General features: G+C 40.7%; 1 protein-coding gene across 7 annotated transcripts in view; it reads right to left on the bottom strand.

The window, feature by feature from the left end:
- camk2d1 (calcium/calmodulin-dependent protein kinase (CaM kinase) II delta 1) overlaps nucleotides 1–13,628 on the bottom strand; it is a 127,816-nt gene extending 114,188 nt beyond the window's left edge. For 3 of the 7 annotated variants that reach the window (XM_028037815.1, XM_028037818.1, XM_028037820.1), the window contains exons 1-2: nucleotides 13,302–13,628; nucleotides 10,619–10,713 (exon numbers count right to left, since the gene is read on the bottom strand). In XM_028037815.1, the coding sequence (XP_027893616.1) occupies nucleotides 10,619–10,713; nucleotides 13,302–13,363 (157 nt within the window). In that variant the 5' untranslated portion in view covers nucleotides 13,364–13,628. The remainder of the gene's footprint in view (nucleotides 1–10,618; nucleotides 10,714–13,301) is intronic. The other 4 variants (XM_028037819.1, XM_028037822.1, XM_028037816.1 and 1 more) reach the window with 3 other exon arrangements.
- Nucleotides 13,629–15,439: the final 1,811 nt, after the last annotated feature.

The following is a 15,439-nucleotide window of genomic DNA, read 5'->3' as shown; positions in this document are numbered from 1 at the left end:
GTAGAGATCAATGCAGCTTTAAATGGCATATACAAATTCATTGTCATCTTTGGAGATATGAGCTACTGACCAACAACATGGCATGAGCCCATTCATTTTTTAATATGAAAAAATATAGACTTGTTAGTTTTTACATCTTTTCTAACAATAAAATCAGAAAAGATTTGATCTGTTTGGCAATTCATGACACCACAATTTAACAAAATATGAACTATGAACTATAATTAGAAAGTCAACTTCAGAGTCATTACCCATTTGGGTAATGACTCTGAAGTTGACTTTCAAGCAAGCGATGGTAATTTAGTGTTGAATTATTGTCAACAAGGCTGAATTTTGGTTAAGGTCGACGATTTACGGTGAATCAACCATCAAAATATCATCCAATTTTAGCCAATTAATGTAAAAAAGACATAACTGAATCAGTGTTTTATGGTTGAATTCTAATAATTGAAATGCCAACGTCTGATCAATGTTGAATCAATGTATGCCGTTTGTCATAAAGTTTGATTTTGGTTTCATCTGACCAGAGCTCCTTCTTCCATGTTTGCTGCGTCTCCCAGGTGGCTTGTGGCAAACTTTAAACCAGACTTTTATGGATATCTTTGAGAAACGTCTTTCTTCTTGCCACTCTTTCATAAAGGTCAGATTTGAGCAGTGTACCACTAATTGTTGTCCTATGGACAAACTCTCCCCCCTCAGCTGTAGATCTCTGCAGTTCATCCAAAGTGACCAGGAGCCTCTTGGCTGCATCTCTGATCTTTCTTCTTCCTGTTCCAGATGAAAGTTTAGAGGGACGGCCAGGTCTTGGTGGATTTGCAGCGGTCTGATACTCCTTCCATTTCAATATGATCGCTTGCTCAGTGCTCCTTGAAATGTTTAAAGCTTCGGAAACCTTTTTTGCATCCAAATCCTGCTTTAAATTTCTCCACAACAGTAACTGGGACCTGCCTGGTGTTCCTTGGTCTTCATGATGCTCTCTGCGCTTTAAACACAACCTGAGACGATCACAGAGCAGCTGCATTTATACGGGGACTTGATTACACACAGGTGGATTCTATTTATCATCTTCAGTCATTTAGGACAACATTGGATCATTCAGAGATCCAACCTGATCTTCTTTAGTGAGTTTGCTGCACTGAAGGTAAAGAATAATATTACACACTTTACTTTGCAGTTTTGTATTTGTTAAAAAAGTTTAAAATATCCAATAAATTTGGTTCCACCTCACGGTTGTGTCCCACTTGTTGTTGATTCTTCACAAAATAATAAAAATTTTAGATCTTTATGTTTGAAGCCTGAAAAGCAGCAAAAAGTTGAAAAGTTCAAGGGGCCAAATACTTTTGTAAGGTACTGTATGCTGAGGATAGTGGGTTGTGGTTCCTTTTTGTACATTTTCTTGTCTGTAAATATTATTGCTGACTGCTTGTGTGCAATATGTTGACAAAAAAAAACTACAAGGAGTTGAGCAGTCCAACCTGTTGGCAAACAGGTTGGACTGCAAACATATTATGCAATTCTAATGATTGAAATGCCAATGTCTAATCCAGCGTTTTCAATCCTGGCCCTCAAGTCACACTGCCCTGGAAGTTTTGGGCATTCCCCTAATTCAGCAGACATGATTTCAATTGATGGCTGATTAAAAGGGTTTTGCTGAAATACAATCATCTGAATGGGGTGTGTTGAAGCAGGGGAACATTTAAAACAGTCATCTCCAAACCCCGGTCCGCACAAGAAATAATGAAATATTTTCGTTTTATGTATTATGAGTCTAGAGGATCTTTTATTTTGAAAATCCTTTAACCAGATTCTCTAAGTTACATCTTGCGCGCCAACATTGAGCCACAAGCAGCAAAATGAGTAAGAAAGATCAGATTCTTTGGAAAGTTTATTTGCAAAGGTGAAAAGGCCCAGAGAAGAGACAGGAGAATGGATTTATCCCGGTAGGTGATTCCCACATTCCAAGCTCTGCATGATATGGTGACCGGCTCGTTAATGAGGCAATGAAGCTTCAAACTGCTTCGCCACATAGAGACCAAGCACCCTGGTGTTATTGTCTCTCATCACTCCCAGATGGAACCGATGCAGAGAAACAAGCTCAGGGCTCCCACTGATGTGTTGTTATCGAGAGTTAAAATGTTCATGAAAATAAAAGGTTTGTTTTTGTTGCGCATCTGTATCTTATGTTGAAGGGATGCATAAACGTTACCATAGCGACCAAAGTCAGAGAGCGTTAGGGCAATGGTCCAGATGAGAGGAGAGGAGTAGAGCTTATGAGTCTTAAAAGTACAACAGGTTCCATCGGTTCGTGTGTCCAGCCACACGGCAGGAGCAACACACCACACGAACCGATTCCGCTTACGAACCTCCCAGTTCCAGAAGAAAATCTCGTAAACCCCCACCTTCCATACATGGATTTAGAATAAACACGGATGAATGAAGATGTAGAAACAGTGATAGTCTGTGGACTCATTTTAAGCGATTAAAGACGTAACAAAAAGAAAAGGCGTTGGATAAATGACGGCGGGAGCAGCCGCTCCATTTACTGCACTATGCACTAAACTGGGATCTATGTTGCGCCATGTCAGCTGTTTGGAACTCCCCTCGGTGCTTACGTCACCGTGCTTTCTGATTGGCTACTTGAACAGGTTGTGATAGTTGGGCCAACACAATCCAACAGCTTGAAAATGCCCGAGCCGTTCCGACGTTCTACCGACTGGACCAGATCAGTCGTGACACACATCACGCTAAGACGATCGGTTACGATTATCGCAAGCGACAATCTTAGAATTTGGAATGCTCTACGAGAGTCATAAGGGGAAAATTGTCGCCAAAAATTGAAAATTATGCCATGTGACCCCTCCCCCTCCGGGCCGCAGTAAAATTACCGAGCCTTGACCGGTCCGCTGTGATAAAAAGATTGAGGACCACTGATCTAAAACACGCAGGGCAGAATGAAACACCAAAAGTAAACAGAGGCTTCAGGTCGCATCTTTCCAACTCTGTAACCCTGACCCAGCCCCCCAAGCGGTTTTATAACAACAAATTCACAGCTTGGGACATGCAGCAAAAACAACTCATTTGGAATTGTTAGGGACATGTTTGGACCTCCAAATGACAGCAATCCAAATGTTGAAATGAATGTGATTGAGGCCAGTACCAGGTGCCCTTAATAGCCCAAGTAGTCACCAAAATGAAGCCAAAATGTGGTTACAACCTATAAGACTATCACTACTAACAGGAAACTGTGACTTGAGTGTGAGACTCTGACTCGAGTCAAACATCAAAGTCTCGAGTCTCTGTAACAAATTCTATCTCATGAGACGAAGACAGTAATATGTGAGGCTGTTAATGTTGAAGCTGAAATTCATCAACAGACTTTTCTATTTTCTTGCAGCACTAATGCCTATTTCTATAGTAAATGGGATAAATATTCCATCTGATCAATTTTTTATATAATTTTCAACAGCATGGTGGCGTTAGTTTTTACAGTTTTTAAGCAGTTAGGAGGAACTGTTAAAGTCTCTTATTTTTGGATTAGTTATAAATAGGATAATCCATTTTGTTTATCACTGGCCAATACAAATTTTCTGTTTGACTTATTATTGTATTATTTTTTTTTTTAATACAAGTTAGAACTGTGGTATCTGCAGTACAGTGAAAGTGTACAGGCGTTCAGACACAGTAATGAAATCATTTACCTCCTTTTATGGCTTCATATTCACTATTGTTTTTCTTTGCAGAAATGTTTTGCGACAAATTGATGGTGTTGAAACCTAATTCATGCTGACTCACACTAGACTGTGGCTGAGGGGCATATTATAGTGTTGAATTAGTTTTGCTGTTGTGCATTTTCAAAGTATTAGATAACTGGGAGTAGATACACTCCCAGTTAAAACAAATAAGACTCAACTACAGACAAAATTTTTAAAAAGATTTCAAAAAGTGTATTTTTTTAAAGATAAAAACCATACATTTGTTAAATCAGATTGAAAAATAAACCTTTTTAAACTATGTCAAACTGACATAAGTAGAGAATTTTTTTTTATCAGTTTCTAAACATAGAATTTGAGTTTAATTTAGTGGCCTAGTGGCCTGACCAGACAAATACAGCGGATTTAAGATATCTTGCCAGTGCTGTCTAAGTGTAGAACCTTTTCTCCAATCAACATCCAAAAATACCGTCAGCTTCAAGACAGCAACCTTGTGTAAACATAGCCTGATTCGTCCTGATAATATCAGAAGTAGGGGGACTGCAGTAGAGAAGAAATGTCAAGGTTTTGAGTGAGATGTCTGTTTAAGAAGACGCCTACCACTATCCGTTTATGTATTAAAACATCCGATCCCTCCTACCCTTCTCCCCCACTATTCAAATATTTTTCAACTGTACACTTGTGTGCAGTAGAAATTCACTTCCTCTATTAGTCACACATGCTCTGTCAGCTCCATCTACACTTGAAGTTAACCAGGAGGAATTTCTGAACAGAACTGTGACTAGAATTTGCTCACCATTTTTCTTAAAGGAAGCAATATACAATCTATAAAGCTGCTTCATATTAGAGGTTCAAAGGTGAGAAATATGGGATGGAATGTGCAGCACTGGAGTTCTAAAACCTTAATAAAATGTGGTAAATGATTTGAAATAGTGAATAAAATGTCCCTGTGCTCCATACCGAACCTTAAAAACAACATAAAAAAGCAACACAAAACGAGGAAAAGGCAAAGCAATCTGTGTGGTTTCAACAAGGTGAGAAGATAATGAATCAATACCCACTTTTCATTGTCATTCCCCCTCTTCAAGGGCAAACATTGAGATAACAAAAATCTCCCCACTTTTCACCCTGGAACAGCAAAGCAAGAGTACATTATTCAAATTAAGAAAGGTGTCTAAAACATACAACAATACACTTGTTTTTTATTGTACATGTCAATGCATTTACAGTCTACTTTTCTGTGAAAATCAACTTCATGAAAAACAAAATTAATGAGAGGAAAATGACATTTGTGAAGAATCCCAAAGTCTCTGAGGGATAGAACCAACCCTGTATCTTCGTTCCAAAAGAGCTTTTATTAAAAGCAGAAGAAAACATGTCTGATAGATGCTGTCAGTAGACTACAGTAGCTAGACAGAGAGGCCCTAATTAAAGCAAGAAGTCTGTCCCTCAAGTGGCTGGCCTATTTTACTTGATGAAAGCCCAAAGAGAATACTCCACTTTACATCGAATTCAGACACTGGGAGAAGGCGACATCTCAAGTTCTCTATTTCTGAGCTCTAAAACGGCTGCAATGCAAAAAGCAAGAAACAGCTTATTACCGTAAGGTGGACGACATTAAACAAGTACCAAGTGACCGAAAAGTACAAAGAAAGTCAAGTGCTAAATCTGCTGTTTCACAGATATCTGGTTCTAGGAGTGTCCACTGTAATGATGCCAGCAGAGCAAATTCAACCCTGAGGAGCAAATGCTTCTCTTTTAATCATCAGATATAGATATGGTGGAAACAAAGTTCTTACATTTTAGCATCAAGATCTAAATTCTAATTCTCACCCATGTCAGATCATGAATGATCAAAGAAGTTACAAAAGAAGGAAAAAAACAAGAGCTACTTCTTTATAGAGTTTTCAGAACTGATAGTCCAGTAGACTGTGTTTGATTGAGGAACAAGATGGTTCTCTTTCACACTGAACCCAGTCCAATGATCCAACCCAGCCTGCTCCCCCTTTGCACCAAGAACTACTGATGGAAACGACAAAAACCTCTGAAGACACTGAGCGTAACTTCCTTCTTCACAAAATATAAACAAGTAAATGGGTTTAAGTTCACCAGTGTCTAAACTTAAACTGCCTCTCTGCTTTCCAGGCAAACATTCACATTCCATAAATGGAAGGCAGAGACCTCAACATAATCTAAAGGCTGTGAGCCATCAGTTTAGATAAGGAAGAAGTCATAAACACTATCAACAATAGATCCTTACATGCAACGACCAAATGCAAATATGAATGCACACATGCACAAACCCAAATCCCGCTCTCCTGCCCTAATGGAAAATTGTGGGTATTTGTTTGTAATATAAAGCTGCAAAGTTTGTTTTACAAGTCCCAGTTTGCAGCAATTGTTCCCTCCCAAATTGAACACCATGTAATCTGTACTCTGTCCAAGCTCCATAGATAGAAAAAAAGCAGTCTTGAGTTTTGTTTCAAGTTCTCCAGAATGTCAGCACTCCTGATTTGAACAGGTTTTGGATTACCCACCTCTCCCATTGTGTTCTCCACTGTTCTGCTGGCTCAACAGTTTTGTATCAGATACAAATAGCACAAAGCACTCTTTAAAGGGAAAGAATAATAACTCTCACCATCTGACTGATGGGAAATTAGGCAGGCAGATGAATTAGGCAGACACTTGTTCTTTTACACAGCTGCCTAATTTCTAGTTTTCATGCTGCTTTGCATTGGTCCAACGACATATTTTCAGCAAGCTCTAAGCAGGTGTGCATCAATTCTAAAAAGGGAAGTTCAGCATGAATTTTTTGCACAAATACATGCACTTCATCTTCACTTGGTATGTCTTTTAATACTTAAACTCCATGTCAAATTCAAGTAGAACACCAAGAACCAGAGCAATTCAGTTGACTAAAACCCATCGTCAGTTCATTGTGAGCCTGTTGGAATGCTAGTTTTGGCTGAAGAACTTATCACAATATAAGCATTTCATATCAGTCAATATCGATAATTGCTTATATTGATAATTGTTATATTGATTATTATTGATTTGTTTTTTCTTTTGAATATTTGAAATGGTGTCAAAGTTGTGGTGTGACTTTTCCCGTTTTATCCACAGTTTTCACTCCACATTTGTCATTTTTAAGCAGCTATGAGGCACAGTGGTGAAAACTCAAACTGCTGCTGCACTCCAACTGTGGTTGTTGCCAGGCAACCAAAGAGTGAGTGAATTAGTTGATACCACCAACCTTGCTTAAGTGAGCAGCAAAAGCCTTTCCTATGCCTACATCTCCCAGAATGCTGTGCGATTCTGGATTGGAGTTCAGTGAATATTCTTTTGAATATTGAAATAGTCTCCTAAAACATCCAGATGCAACATTTTAGTTGCGTAACCTGGTTGACTCGCCAGTCCAAGCCAGTTGATGGAAACGTGCCTAATTCGAGTTCTTTTTTCAGCAATATTTCAAAAGTTTCCTCAACATTTCCATGACAGTTGGATGGAAAGAAAGCCAAGGCTTCTGCTTTATCATGGAGGCAACATACAAGGTCTAGCTCAGTAGGAATCAAATGATAGGCCATATGTGTCAGCAGGAGCAGGGAGGAGATTTAGATACAGTCTAAAGACAAATTCTGTTGTCTGCTCATGCTCATGACCCTGCTATGTTTTACATCCAAGCTCGTATGATACCAGATCTCCCATCTTGACTCCTGCTTCATGTCTGGTCCTAGCAGTGTAATGTGTAAGTGGCTTATTGAGCTGCTGACAACAGCAGCCAGGCTGACTTCCAACACACAACTTATTTCAAGCCTTTGATTGCGAGGGTGGCTGCTTTCTGTGAGTGGACAGTGTAGTACAGTGACCATACTGGACATTACCCAGGAGAAACTTTGACCAAAAAGGCCCATTCAACACTGCAAATGTAATCTGGTCATCCTTTAGATGAATGATCTCCCCACATATACAAAAAACTGCAGTAATAAAATACAGTTCAGCTTCATTCTTTCACCATAGACTATATTTGGCTCTCCATTTTTTGTTTGTTTCCATGGTAATGAGCATTGCACCGTGTACAGCTGGAGCCCCGGGTATTTTCCAGAAGTTGAAACGACAGAATGGCTGCCCCTAAAACCTGAGCAAGCTTTTCCACATCCGTGTGGGTTTGTGAAGTGATCATTTCCACTCCACTGAGTCCAAGACTCACTGTCTGTTAACCACTGGCCTAGTTTTTCCTTCCTGCCGGCCTGTCTTGCCGCTGAACACAAGATCCATGGTCACAACATCTGGATGGCGTTTCACTTAAACTGCCAATGACTTCAGGGATTTTTTTTACAGGACAAATGATCCACATGGGTTATTGACTTCACCATGTAGTGCTGGGCAATATGGAAGAAAAAAAAATTACATATCATATTCAGAGATGGTGCTTGACTTTTAGTTGTCCATCATTTTGACTGAAAGGACAAAAAAACCCGTCACATTCCATTTTTACCCATCAAATTAAAATTGATATTGACATAGGCTCTTCAGTTGCATTTAATTTTTATGCGGTTTAATTAACATTAATTAACATTAGTTGCACACAAATCCAGATCCCATCACACATAAAGCAGATGAACACATACAACTTTTTCTCCGTGGTGACAAACACCACTAACTGTGGCCCCAATAACTTATAATAAATTAAACAACTCCACATAAGTTATGGGCACTTCACCTGCTGGGGTCTGAAGGCATAGCGCCTCACAACGTCCTCCTGGTTCGCATCTGGAGCAGGAATCAGAACTAGTACATCAGAACCCCGAGGCTGAATTAAATCCAACATATTACTTTAATTACGATGGTTCTGCTTTAGTCCACCATTTGAGTAAGCAGTGCAACATCTCCAGTTTTTAGCTTTTGTTCATCCTCTTAAGAGATGGGACAACTGGAACGTTTCAAACTCGCTGCAACACAGACGTGATGGAAGATACAACCAGGGCTGTATCTTCCATCACACTGGGCTTAACACACTACAAGCCCAGTGTGTTATAAGCCTGGCGGCCCGCCATGCTTTGCTGGCCCCCCACCAGGCCAAGTGTTGCTTGTTTTTGTTATTAGAAAAATTAATAATCCCCCAAAAAATTATTATTTTTTTTTATTAATTTCAACCAGATTGCAAGGGTCTCTGTTGCTCTGAGTGTTTCACTGACGGAGCAAATTTATTCCTAAAAGATAAGTTTAGGCATTTAAAGCCGGGAGAGATTTAACTCATCATGCAGGGCAAGTCCAAGGCTGAATCAGGCCTGGAGCAGAATTTGACTTAGGGGCCCCTCTTGCTGCTAAAAACATCAGCACCTCTAACAGCTTCTGTGTTAGATTTAGTGAAATCTGGGAGAGGGGGAGTAGTTTAATTAGAAAACCTAAAAACCAATAAATTTTAATTGCAGTTTACTAATTTGTATTGGTGAACAAACAGAGCTCAAACTCAAAGATTAAACTCACAGCATCAGATTGTTGCTATGGTAACAAAACAGTCTAACTATGAATATTGTTCCTTGAAGTTGTACAAAGTAAACTTGCCAGCTCCTTAAAATCTTACATTTAAATGTTAAACAATTTAAAATCTTTTAATTAATGTATTCTGACACCATTAAATCAAATTTAGCAGCATTGATAATCTCAATAAATAAATGTTACTTTTATGTATCTGTGGTTTGTGTTAAAATATTAGCATTTATGGGGCCCCTGAAGGCCTGGGGGACCTGATGGAGCTGCTGACTTAATTTGGATTAAACAGAAGAGCAAATAATTGATATTCATTTTTTTTATTTGTTGTTTTTAAGACTAGTTGTGGGTTTAAATAGTATCTCACTGGCAATGTTTTCCTGTTACTTTTCCTGTCTACTTAACATCTTTTAATACAAAAACACGGTGGACTGCCATTGGACCGCCTCGGCGCCGACCACCGGACTGAACAAGTTTTCTGGGGGAAACCCTGTGGTCCACTTGATACTTCGATTATGCATTCACACCTCACACCAGGCCAACAAACTGGAGTTGGATTAAAACGGACCGAACATGGTTGGTGTGAATGCACCCTAAAAAGCCACAAGTTCCTGCACACTTTTTGCTCTGACATCCAACATTGCTCATCTGTGCAAAAGCAGATCTGGTGGTCTTGCTTAGTTGCTCTAACTTGTCCCCATAAGCTACCATCAGCTCAGCGAGCCAACCATTAGAGCACAAGACGGATGGAAACGGCCATGGCAACCAGCACAGATCAGATTTCCCCTCCAAGTTTACTACAAGATGGTTCAGGCCTTCTCAGCCCAACCGCATGAATCACATATTTTGCTCTTCGTCATGCAGCTGCTAATGGTGGGAGGAAATCCCCTGCTCCTTAGTGACTCTCTGCACACCAAGGCCAACATGTGCCTACGGAGTCTGTTCCTCTCTGTGTGAGGGTCTGCAGCAGGGATCAGTCAGCAGTGCAACGCTCAGACAGCAGGGAGCGCTGGCCCACACTGCACACCTAATTATCAAAATAAAAAAAGGGAAACGGTGTGAAGAGACGCTCACTGCAAGAGAAATAAACCACTCCACTGTTCTACCAGCCGCTACCGCTGGCATCTGCGTGAGTCAGACACTATTTGAAGAATGAGTCACACAAAGCTCGACCTGTTGCTGTGGATGAAGGCCGGGGAAGTTTAAAAAAGGAAAAGAAAAGTGAATTTACAGCTCAGTGAGCTGTGGTTAGACTGCAGCGGCATTGACTTTCTGCTGCTACAGACACAATGAGGCTGCAGAGGCGTGAGAAAGCCTGTGGCTGAAAGAGGAAGTAGTTCTGAGGGGTGACGCTGCTAAAACATCTTCCCGCTGAGACGCAGCATCTGAGGACTTCTCCTCAGATGCTAGTTTCTTACCCCGGGCAGACAGCTTCTTGGTGTTGATGATTTTGGCAGCATACTCATGTCCCGTGGAAATCTTCATGCACCTCTTCACAACAGAGAAAGCTCCCCTACAGGACAAAAAGAGTTGCTGGTCAGAGGTTGTGTGATCAAACATTTCCTGCATGACTAAACTCACATGGACAGGTGCTTCCTTGTTTTTCAGGAATTCTATGGAAACACGTTCCTGAAAGATCGCATTTAGCGCTGGTGAATGGCTGATGGGTTAATACTGTATCATATTAACCCATCACTGATTACATCAGTACAATAAAGTAGCAACCACATGACAAATTCAAGAACTTTGAGCAAAAAAGGGAATAACCAAAAGCTAGAAAACAGGTTAAAACAGAAACAATCAGATCTACTTATACAGCATTCAGAGATGCCAAGTTTTATTCCAATCAATTTCAAAATATATTTATTAAGAATAATACTTTATTATTCCCAAAGAAATTAAACAAATAACTGAATAATAATGTGAAGTAGACTTTGGGCAGTTACTGTTATACAGTGGACTTGTGTCTGTTTGTGGTTTAGTATTTGTGGATTTTTCGACAATTTTTTTCATGTAGCTTATGTCAGATAAATAAAACACAAAGTTGCAATGTTACCTGAAACACTATTGGCTGGTATTTGTATAGCAGCCAATACATGTTTGGCCAATTGACTGAACCCCAAAGAGTTCATTAAAAAAAACATGGAAATTGGATTCTGTAGTAGAGCCAAAACACTGTTATATACTATACTACACATATACTATATTACAGTATATTTGGGATTTTATTAAAATAGGTAGAAATAATTGTTTTCAAAGGGCGTCTCAAGTATCCATAGATTTTAGCTATTTGAGGGCAACTATGGTCTCTAACCACCGTGAATACCAGGGTTCAATGTATCAGAAAATAAGCTTTCAGAAAGTTGCAAGCAGCATATCTGTTTAGGGCTGCACAACATATAATCACCAGAATATTGGGGTGCATTCACACCAGCTGTGTTTAATCTGCTTTAATCCAACTCTAGCTTGTTTGCCTAAAATGAGACAAACACCATCTTTGTTTGAGGAGGTGTGAATACACAGTCAAACTCTCCTTTTTCCTTTTATTTAACCAATGAGATTCAGATCTCATTTTCAAGAGGAACCTGAGCAGAAATCTGCAACTCTGACCAAAAAAGCGAATTCTGGTCCGCTTACAAACCTAAAGTGAACTCTGGTCCACTTTGGAGCTGTGAATTCCAAGCCCACCACAGGCCACTCTAGTTCTCCTATCAGAGAGACCAAGTGTTCTGTAGCTCAGGGCATTTTGGGCAAATATAACCAAAAACAAACATGTGGTTCTAGCACTAGCAGGAGAAATGCTCTGTGGCAGTGGAGATTGGGTGACATGGGTAAGCGCCCAGGGCCCCCCGCCCTCCAACCCCCATCAACAACTTTGTTGGGGAGTGCCTTAGGTGTTAAGGGGCCGGAAGGGTGGTTCGAAAGGCGCCACACAAACCAGGACCACCACTGCGTCGTGCTACAACCACTAAAATCTGATGCCCTCCATTTTTGTTTACATTTCGTGAAGATGGAAGTTGTGTTCAGTGTCTTGTTCAGTTCCATTATTACTATTTTCCCATAAATTTTACAGTATAATAATATCCATCCATCTTCTGTACACCCTTGTCCCTAGCAGGGTGCCTATCTCCACTGAATGTTTCAGGCGAGAGGCGGAGTCATCCTGGGCAGGACGCCAGTCCATCGCAGGGCAACACAGAGACAGACAGAACAAACAACCATACACATACACACCCCTACACACACACACACGCCCTCACACCTAGGGATAACTTGGAGAGACCAATTGACCTGACAGTCATGTTTTTGGACTGTGGGAGGAAGCTGGAGTACCCGGAGAGAGCCCAGCATGGACAGGCATGTTTTCCCTGTCCTGGTTCGATTCCTGAGCCGGGAATCGAACCAGGACATTCTTGCTGCAAGACAACAGTGCTACCAACTGCTCCACTGTGCAGCCCAGAATAATAATATAAGAATTTCATATAAGAATTTCTGGATCTCTCTAAACTGAATTAAGTCTCTAGCTTCGCGAGCCTGCAGTAGTTTGGGAGGCAGTTCTGGGAAGCTTAGTGCGACAGCGGGATAAAATAACATACTAAAATGTTTTTTAGGTGCACTTTGTGAGTTAAACTTCCAAACTTCCATCCATGCATGCTGTTCATATATTAATTTTCATCGTGAATTCCAAACCTACTGAACCGCAATCCTGAAGACAAAGCGAAACAATAAACAGTTCCTTAGAAAGTGACCTCTGACCCCAGACAAAAGGAGCTTCTGATGCAAAGGGCAAAGATTGGAGAACCACGCCCTCCTGGAGCAAACTGCAGCTCCAGTTCTGTCCTGATTCAAACACCTGAGTGGCCGAACACAGGTCAGGAGGCTCGTGTTCTCAGCTCAACCCGTTCACGTTCCAGAATCGGAACAGAAACGTCAGATTCAAAAGTCCTTCTCTGATTACGTGAACTAGAATAAAGCCGAGTTAGGAGTGTCCCCAACACCTGAAGAGACTCTAAACCGAGATTTAGCGGGGCGTCCTGCTACCATAGGTGGAGTCCGGTAGAACACGGTTCCGTACCACCCAAGATAATGAACAGAACTTACTTTCCCAGCTCCTCGTACAGTTGGTACTCATCAGTGAACCTGGTGCAGGTGGTTGAAGCCATGTTCAAGTGAGCGGGGAAACTGAAAGCTGTCCTAATACTCTGGGAGTCTTTCCCCTCCGCGTCCTATATGTCACCTGGTCCTATGTCGGAACCGCCGCCGGCAAAAAAAAGAAAAAGAAAAGACAAGAAATACAATTAGACTGAATGAATTGCGGGGTAATTTCTACTCTCAGTTCCAGGTTCGTGGATCCCGCCGGCTCTCACAGGGACGAAGCGACCTGCTGTTTCTGCGCTGATACTTTGGATCCGTTCAACACAGTCAAGACTCACACACACACTTCCCCATATCCGGTACTGACCCAGCAAAATAAAAGCACCCAAGAAAGCACATTGATAATCAGAGCTGCAGTAGGACCAGCATTGGAATCATTTTGAGTGAATTTGACTGTAGATTCAGTTGACTGTAAAGTGTTTCACAGAGGAACAACAGGCCAAGATATGGTTTTTTTAAACAGAGAAAAAGGTATAACTACTCAATAGTTATACCTCAATATAACTATTGAGGTATATTTCAGAAAAACAGTTACTGATTACACATTGTTTTGAAATAAATATCAAAACTATTCCATGTGACCTTTATATAATTCTGGTCTTAAGGGAGTTTATCAAAAATCATATCTTCACTAAGCATTGGCCCCCCAGAAAGGGGTGACCAGGTCAGAAAGTGTCCTGACCTCAGTTTTAACATGTTATGGTCCTAACGTCACTTTGATCTTATCAATCAATCAAGTTTATTTTTGTAGCATATTTCAGCAACAAGGCAGTTCAAAGTGCTTTACATCATAAAAATACAAAAGTAGAAAGTCATAGAACGCATAGTCAGCAATTTAAACATTATATTTTATCAAGTTCCACCGTTACACATGAGAATGTTGATCAATGTTTAATTGATTATGTTTCAAAAGCAACTCTAAACAGGAGGGTTTTAGTCTAGATTTAAAGGTGTTCAGTGTTTCAGCTGTTTTGCAGTTTTCTGGACATTTGCTCCAGATTTGTGGTTCATAGAAGCTGAATGCTGCTTCTCCATGTTTGGTTCTGGTTCTGGGGATGCAGAGCAGAACCAAAAGCAGAACCTGAGAGGTCTGGAAGGTTGATACAACAACAGCAGATCTTTAATGTATTGTGGTGCTAAGCAGTTCAGTGATTTATAAATTAGTAACAGTATTTTAAAGTTTATTCTCTGAGCCACAAGGAGTCAATGGAAGGACTTTAGACCTGGGTGATGTGATCTTCCTGGTTTTAGTGAGAACGCCAGCAGCAGCGTACTGTGGGACAGACCTGTAAATACGCTGTTTCAGTAATTAATATGACTAAAGGTAAATGCATGGATGAGTTTCTCTAGATCTGGCTGAGACATTAGTCCTCTAATCCTGGAAATGTTCTTCAGGTGATAGAAGGCCGACTTTGTAACCGTCTTCATGTGGCTCTGTAGGTTCAGGTCAGAGTTCATCACTCCACCCAGACTTCAGGCCTGATCTCTAGTTTCTAGATGTAATAACTGAAGCTGTGCGTTGACTGTATATCAGGGGTGTTCAAGTCCAGTCCTCCAGAACTATCATCCTGCAACTTTCAGATGCATCCCTGCCAGGGCCAGTCCAAGGCAGGCATAAGCAAACTAAGCAGCCACTTAGGGCCGCAGGGCCAATAAGGGGCACCCTCAGTGGAGGTGGGGGGTTTTCTTGTAACGATATCTATGTCATTATAACAATATGAAGTGATTTGTTTTACAATAATATGTATTTCATAATGTTTTTACTGCCCTGCGACAGACTGGCGACCTGTCCAGGGCGTACCCCGCCTCCCGCCTGGAACGTAGCTGGAGATGGGCACCAGCAACCCTCCCGACCCCATTGGGGACAAGGGTGAACAGACAATGGATGGATGGATGGATAATGTTTTTACGTCAGACTACATAGCTGCTTCATCGATGAGCTGCTCTCTGCTGTGGTTGGTGATATGTTGTTTGCTGCTGATAATTTATGCATCTAAAACAAACAATATTTTTACATCAACTTCTAAGTTATGAGAAACTTCTGTTAAAATTATTTAACAGAAATCATTTAGGCTCAGAATCAG

This window comes from Xiphophorus couchianus, chromosome 14 (assembly GCF_001444195.1).
Source record: "Xiphophorus couchianus chromosome 14, X_couchianus-1.0, whole genome shotgun sequence".
Classification (NCBI taxonomy): Eukaryota; Metazoa; Chordata; class Actinopteri; order Cyprinodontiformes; family Poeciliidae; genus Xiphophorus; species Xiphophorus couchianus.
This window is presented reverse-complemented; position numbering and strand designations above follow the sequence as displayed.